This window comes from Meles meles, unplaced genomic scaffold (genome assembly GCF_922984935.1).
Source record: "Meles meles unplaced genomic scaffold, mMelMel3.1 paternal haplotype, whole genome shotgun sequence".
NCBI classification, from domain to species: domain Eukaryota; kingdom Metazoa; phylum Chordata; class Mammalia; order Carnivora; family Mustelidae; genus Meles; species Meles meles.
Genome location: NW_025721267.1, coordinates 36,001 through 43,110, shown reverse-complemented (window position 1 = coordinate 43,110; position 7,110 = coordinate 36,001). Strand labels below are relative to the sequence as shown.

General features: G+C 34.7%; 1 protein-coding gene across 1 annotated transcript; it reads left to right on the top strand.

The window, feature by feature from the left end:
* The first annotated feature begins 4,901 nt into the window (after positions 1–4,901).
* LOC123936264 (olfactory receptor 2L8-like) lies at positions 4,902–5,876 on the top strand. Its single transcript, XM_045996909.1, has one exon. The coding sequence runs from the start codon at positions 4,902–4,904 to the stop codon at positions 5,874–5,876; it is 975 nt and encodes a 324-aa protein (XP_045852865.1).
* The last annotated feature ends 1,234 nt before the right edge of the window (positions 5,877–7,110 follow it).

Below are 7,110 nucleotides of genomic sequence, written 5' to 3'. Positions count from 1 at the left end.
TCATTAATTTCCTGGTTAGCCCATTCATTCTTTAGTAAAATGTTCTTTAACCTCCACGTATTTGTGATTTTGCAAGTTGTTTTTTCATGTGGTTGACTTAGGTTTCATAGAGTTTTGATCTGAAAAAAATTGCATGGCATGATCCAAACATTTTGTACATATTGAGGGCTAATTTGTGACCCAATCTGTGATCTATTCTAGAGGATGTTTCATGTGACCTTAAAAGAATGTGTATTCTGCTGCTTTAGAATAAGATGTACTGGAATATATCTTTCATATTCATCTGCTCCATTGTGTCATTCAGAGCCATTGTTTTCTTTTTTTTTTTCCCTTTTTATTTATTTATTTTTTTTCAGCGTAACAGTATTCATTCTTTTTGCACAACACCCAGTGCTCCATGCAAAACGTGCCCTCCCCATCACCCACCACCTGTTCCCCCAACCTCCCACCCCTGACCCTTCAAAACCCTCAGGTTGTTTTTCAGAGTCCATAGTCTCTTATGGTTCGGGAGAGCCATTGTTTTCTTGTTGATTTTCTGCTTAGATATCTGCTCATTGTTGTAAGGGGGTGTTAACATACCCTAATATTATTGTATTACTGTTAGTGAATTTGTTTTTATTTACATTTAATTTATTTATATATTTGAGCACATAAATATTTACAATTATTAGATCTTTTTGTTGGATAAACCTCTTAATTATGATATAACACCCTTCTTCATCTCTAGTTACAGTGTTCTGTTTGAAACTTATTTTGGCTGATGTAAGTATGGTTACTCCCACTTTCTTTTGATGTCCATCATCATGATAGATTGTTCTCCATCCCCTTACTTTCAATCTGAAGTTGGTATGTATATGTGTGTGTGTGTACAGATACCATGAACTATTACTCAGCCATCAAAAATGAAATCTTACCATTTGCAACGTCAAAGATGTTATGCTAAGTGAAATAAGTCAATCGGAGAAAGAGAATTATCCAATGATTTCATTTATATGTGGAAATTAAGAAGCAAAATAATGGGTCATAGGGGATGGGAAAGAAAAATAAAATAAGATGAAAACAATGATGGAGACAAGTCATAAGAGATTCCTATCTATAGGAAACAAACTGAAGTATGAGGTAGAGGAGGTGGGTGGATGATGGGGTAACTGGATGATGGGCATTAAAGAGGGCATATGATGTAATGAGCACTGGGCGTTATATGTAACAGATGAATAACTGAACTCTACTTCTGAAACTAATAGTTCACTATATGTTCATTAACTGAATTTAAATATAATAAAAATAAAATAAAAAGAATCTCTTGTAGGCAGTATATAGATGCACTATTTTTAATCCATTCTGACATTATATTTTTTGATTGGATAATTTAGAACACTTACATTCAAAATTATTATGGATGGGTATGAATTTAGTTTCATTATGCATTCTGTAGAGTTGGGGTTGCTGGTGATGTTCTTTAGTCCTTTCTCATCTTCATTTTTGTTTTGTTTTGTTTTGTTTTCTGCTACTCAACTCAAAATGTCACCTTTAAATTTTTTGCAGATGTAGTTTAGTGGTCATGAACTCCTTTAGTATTTGTTTGGGAAACATTATCTCTCCTTCTATTATGAATGGCAGCCTTACTGGATAAATCATTCTTAGCTGTATATTTTTCCCATTCAGCATATTGTATGTTTATTCAACTATTTTTAAGGTCTGCCATATTTCTGTGGACAAATCTGTTACCAACCTGATCTGTTTTCCCTTGAAAGTTACTGACTTTTTCCTTTGCTGCTTTCAGCATTCTTTCTTTGTCTGTATATCTTGAGAATTTGTGAGGTGCCTTTTTGTTTATTTTTACTTTATTGTTATTTCATCATCATCATCATTATTATTTATGTTGGGATCTAGAGTTTTTAACAAGCAGACCAAAACATACCAAGAATATAGACATTTTTCCCTTTGTTTTTGTTGTTGTTTTGTTAAATTTAATGGGAGTTCACAGATTTTTATGTCCAGATTAGGGAAGTATCCAGCTATAATTTGTTTGAAAAAATTTTCTGCTACTTTTTCTCTTTCTTCATCTTCTGGGACCCTAAGATGTGAATGTTATTACATTTTTTAAAAGTCACCAATTTCCCTATATTTACCTTTGTGTTCCATGACTTTTGTTTCCCTCTTTTTTTAAGCATCATTTTCCATAATTTTCTCTTCTAGATTACTGAGTCACCTCTCTTCTGTCCATCATCATTTTTATGGCGTCCACATCAGATTGCATGTCAGTTATAGCATCTTTAATTTCAGCTTGACTAAATTTTAGTTCCTTTATATTTGCAGTAAGAGATTTTCTAATGTCTTCTATGTTTTTTCTAAGCCCAACTAGTATACTTATAGTCATTGTTTTAAATTCCAGATCAGACAACTTACTAATATTGGTTTTGATTCAATCTCTGGCCATGGGTTCTGCTTCCTGTTCTTTCTTTTGGGATCTCATCATTTGGTATGGAAAAGAAAAGAAGAAAGAAAGAAAGAAAAAGAACAAAAGAAAAACAAAGGGAAAAAATCTACATCTTTGGGATGTTTTGGTCTGCTTGTTAAAAAAGTATAAATCCCGACATAAATAATAATGATGATAATGTAATAATAATAAAGTAAAAAAAACTACATATATATGTATATACAAACTGTATATATAAATAAAAATAAAAAATAAAATAAATAAAATGAATTTGAAAAAAAGAAAATAGAAGAAAAAAATAGCAAATAAAGAGTAAAAGTAAAATGGCACCTAGATACTATTTTACCCTAGAACTAAAGATTTGCAGCACATTATGATAAGTAAACTTCCTGTAAGCGAGTTGTTTATTGTGGTCTTCAGAAGGAAAGGCCTGTTGTGCTGATTGTCAGTGGATTTGCTTTAGTGGAGATGCACCTCCAGGGCAGAGGTGGGCAGGAATTTGTGTTAGCAGCTCTGGTCTCCACTATGTGGTGCTGTTTTTTTTCCCTGTTTAGCACTGATGGATGGGATGCATATTGTGGTGCCTTGCTCTCTAGCTTTGGAGATGAAAGTTTGTGCCCCCCCTCTTCAGGGAGCCTCACATAAGAACAGTCAATCACTCCTATGTTCTCAGTTTGTATTAGAATCCTATGCTCACATTGCCTGTGACTGAGGTTTTTATCTCAGGCATGTGACTGACTTTCACATCTCCATATTTTAAGGAATGGAATCGCATGGGCCAGTGCTGATCATTCAAGAGAAGGTCTCACCATGCTTTTGCTGTTTGCTGAGTTGTCTCAGGAAAAATGTTCCCACTATATTGTTGTTTTGCCATTTATGTCAAAACAGAACAGAAATCCAGCACCAACATTCACTGCTCTCAGCTGGCTTCCACTCTCTTATCTCTGGGAACATCGCAGCACTTAGGAGCTGCTCATTCATGTAACCCAGGGGATCCTCAGACAATAGTGTCACACCTGTGGGTTCACGTCACTTTGACACCTAAGCACCCTTAAGCAGGACACATATCTCACTGTAGTAACCTTCTAAAAGCTCATGTTTTGTGCTCCACTGCTTATAATACTTTTCTGTAGCCTCCATAGTCAGGGTCCCTCCCCACTGCCTTATCCACAGCTATATCTCTGGTCATTTTTCTACTTGTAGACTTCAGTTTTTGTTCTTTCACATCTTCAATTGATTTATTCGGTGTTCAAAATGATTTGACAACTATATAGCTGTGTTCAAGGGGTGAGATATGTTTAAGGTACCCTTAATTCTCCAACATGTTAAGTTCTCCTTCTGCATGTTTAATATTATGTTAACTGAATTTTATGACAGAGGGATAATTCACATATTTGGTGAACTCATACTTATTTAGAATGAAAATAATTTTAAATACACAAAAACAAACAAACAAAAAGGAATAAGTAAAAGAGTGTGTCATAACACAGTGCATAATATCATGTAACTACTGGGAAGCAGATGAACAGAATGCACATCTTTTTTCAAAGCACTTGAACAGAGTCATGAAAGCTACAAGAAAAATTAAAGAGTAAGTTCTCATGAAAATGGTTTACTTAAACTAGTGTTTTTGGAAGTTGTGTGAGAAGGAAGAATAAAATTGTTTTATGAAAATAGTAATGGCAAAATAATTAAAAGTATATTTCTGCAGAAAAAAGAAGGAAAAATGATACTTGCTAAAAAGCTTGATTTGACAGGCTTTTTGAGCAGAAATCAAAGGACATGAATATATATCTACAATATGAACTGATAGGCTACTATAATTCCAGAAATATTGGGCTTAATAATTAAGAAAGCATCTCCTATGAGTCATACAATTATATTCAAATGAGTCTGTAATTTAATTCATTTATATTGATTTATAATGCCTACATATAAGATATAATTTTTGACTTTGTTAATAGTTATATTTATGTAGGAAACCACACATATCTTAATAAAGTCATTACGAAAATACATAATTCTCACAAATTTAGAAGATATCTGTAAAATAGTTTTTACATATTTGGACATAGATGTTTGCCTCATAAAACTTTATCTATGAGGAAAAAATATGAGTTTTTTTCAAAATAATTATTAACTATTGATTTTAGATTTTTTTAAAAAGTATTCATTTGAGAGAGAGAGAGTGCAAGAGCAGAGGGAGTGTCAGCAAGAGACAGAGAAGCAGGCTCCCCACTGAGAAGGGAGATCAGTGTGAAGCTTGATTCCAGGAACCTGGGATCAAGTTTCCTGAGCCAACACAGCCTGTTAACAGATTGAGCTACCCAAGCACTCTGATTATTATTACTATTTTAAGTTGCAGTGTCTCCTGAATATATCACAGATAGTGAATTAATGAGAACTTGTTTTTTTATACTTTATGTGTGTCTATCTTTAGGGAAAACTAAATTAATGCCCCATGGAATATAATAACCAAACTTCTATAGATTTCTTCTTATCGGGGTTGTTTCCACCATCAAGAATTGGATTGTTCTTCTTCATTCTCATTGTTCTAATTTTCCTAATGGCTCTTTTTGGCAACCTGTCCATGATCATCCTCATCCTTGTGGATACCCATCTCCACACACCAATGTATTATCTACTTAGCCAGCTCTCCCTCATGGACCTGAACTACATCTCCACTATTGTCCCCAAGATGGCTTTTGATTATCTCTTTAGGAACAAGACTATTTCTTTCATTGGGTGTGGGGTTCAGAGCTTCTTCTTCTTGACTTTAGCGGGTGGAGAGGGATTATTGTTGGCCTCGATGGCCTATGATCGCTATGTGGCTATTTGCTTTCCTCTCCACTATCCCACTCATATGAGTAAAAGAATATGTGCTTTGATGATAATAGGATCTTGGATAATGGGCTCAATCAACTCCTGTGCCCACACTGTATATGCCCTCCATATACCTTACTGCCGATCCAGGACTATCAACCATTTTTTCTGTGATGTCCCTGACATGTTGACTCTGGCCTGCATGGATACATGGGTCTATGAGTACACAGTGTTTGTAAGCACCACACTCTTGATTGTGTTTCCTTTCATTGGCATTGCATGTTCCTATGGACGTGTTCTATTTGCCATCTGTTGCATGCAGTCAACAGAAGGGAGGAAGAAGGCTTATTCGACCTGCAGTACCCACCTAACTGTGGTGACTTTCTACTATGCACCCTTTGCTTACACTTATTTACGTCCAAGATCCCTCCGATCTCCAACAGAAGACAAGGCCTTGGCTGTCTTCTACACCATCCTGACCCCGATGCTCAACCCCATTATTTACAGCCTGAGAAACAAGGAGGTGATAGGTGCCTTGAGAAGACTAATTCAGAGGATGTGCTCTATAAAAATGTCGAGTAAGTCCTCGTTAGTCCTGTGGCCTCAGAAGTAGATTACTTGCACCTTGTATATTCTTTAACAATATTATTCCAGGATAGAAGGCAGAGACCGAAATAATTTAGAAGATTAAAATAATTGAGATTTGATAAAATATATATGCTTCATCACTCTTTTTGTTTCCTTTGTGATAATTTTTCAACTAAGGAAAATGTCATTATTTCTTCCTAACTTTTGGGTAACAAGGTTTTGCTAAGGGACGCCTGGGTGGCTCAGTTGCTTAAGTGGCTGCCTTTGGCTCAGATCAAGATCCCAGCATCCTGGGATTGAGTTCCATATCGGGCTGCTTGCTCAGCGGAGAGCCTGCTTCTCACTCTGCCTCTGCTGCCACTCTGCCTGCCTGTGCTCACTCTCTCTGACAAATAAATAAATAAAATCTTTTAAAAATTAAGGTTTTGCTAATATGTAGAAGTTATAATGGAAACAATCCAGCTTGATGGTATTATCCAGTGTATTACTTCTAGTATACTCAGTATGTATCCTCAAAATATTGAAAAGAGATCAAAGGAACAATACATGTTATACCATTGCCAGGTTTCTATAAAGAAAAATAATACATCTAGTATCTACTTATCAATATTGATAGATGGTTATTTGTTTTATTTCTATTGAAGTTTACCCTTAAATAGTGGACACTGGCTCTCCTGATTGATATAAAATGATAAACATAGAGATTAAGGATAAAATTCTTCATGAACTTAGAAGTCTTCCCACATTAGAAAGGAAAGGAAATTTATATTTTTTAATGAGAGGGACCCCGGGGGAATCTAGATGAATCATAAGAAAACAACTTATTACAGGTGTACTACAGTATAAATAATTATGATTGAGGTGATGCAAAATGGATTATTAAAGAATAAATACTATTATATAAAAATATTGATGGTGGTTACATACTATATACTTTTGAGAAATCAATCAGAGCCACTTCCAAAGCATTCCTCTAAACATTCAACATTTACATCCTCCAAAGACATTGTTAACATTTTATAAGATAATTTCTGTTATGTATATTTCATTATACATTTTGCATTCTCATAACTCTAGTTAACCAGAATTGGGGGGGTTTGATTTGGGCGAGGTCTTCTGTACTATATATAACTACCACTGTTTAAGGAATAATTCTGTTATTTCTACCTTTTCTGAGGGAAGATATAAACAAGAAAGCTAGAATAAAAATGTAAGAAGCCCTGTATTATCCCAAGCATTACGGTGATTTATGACTGATG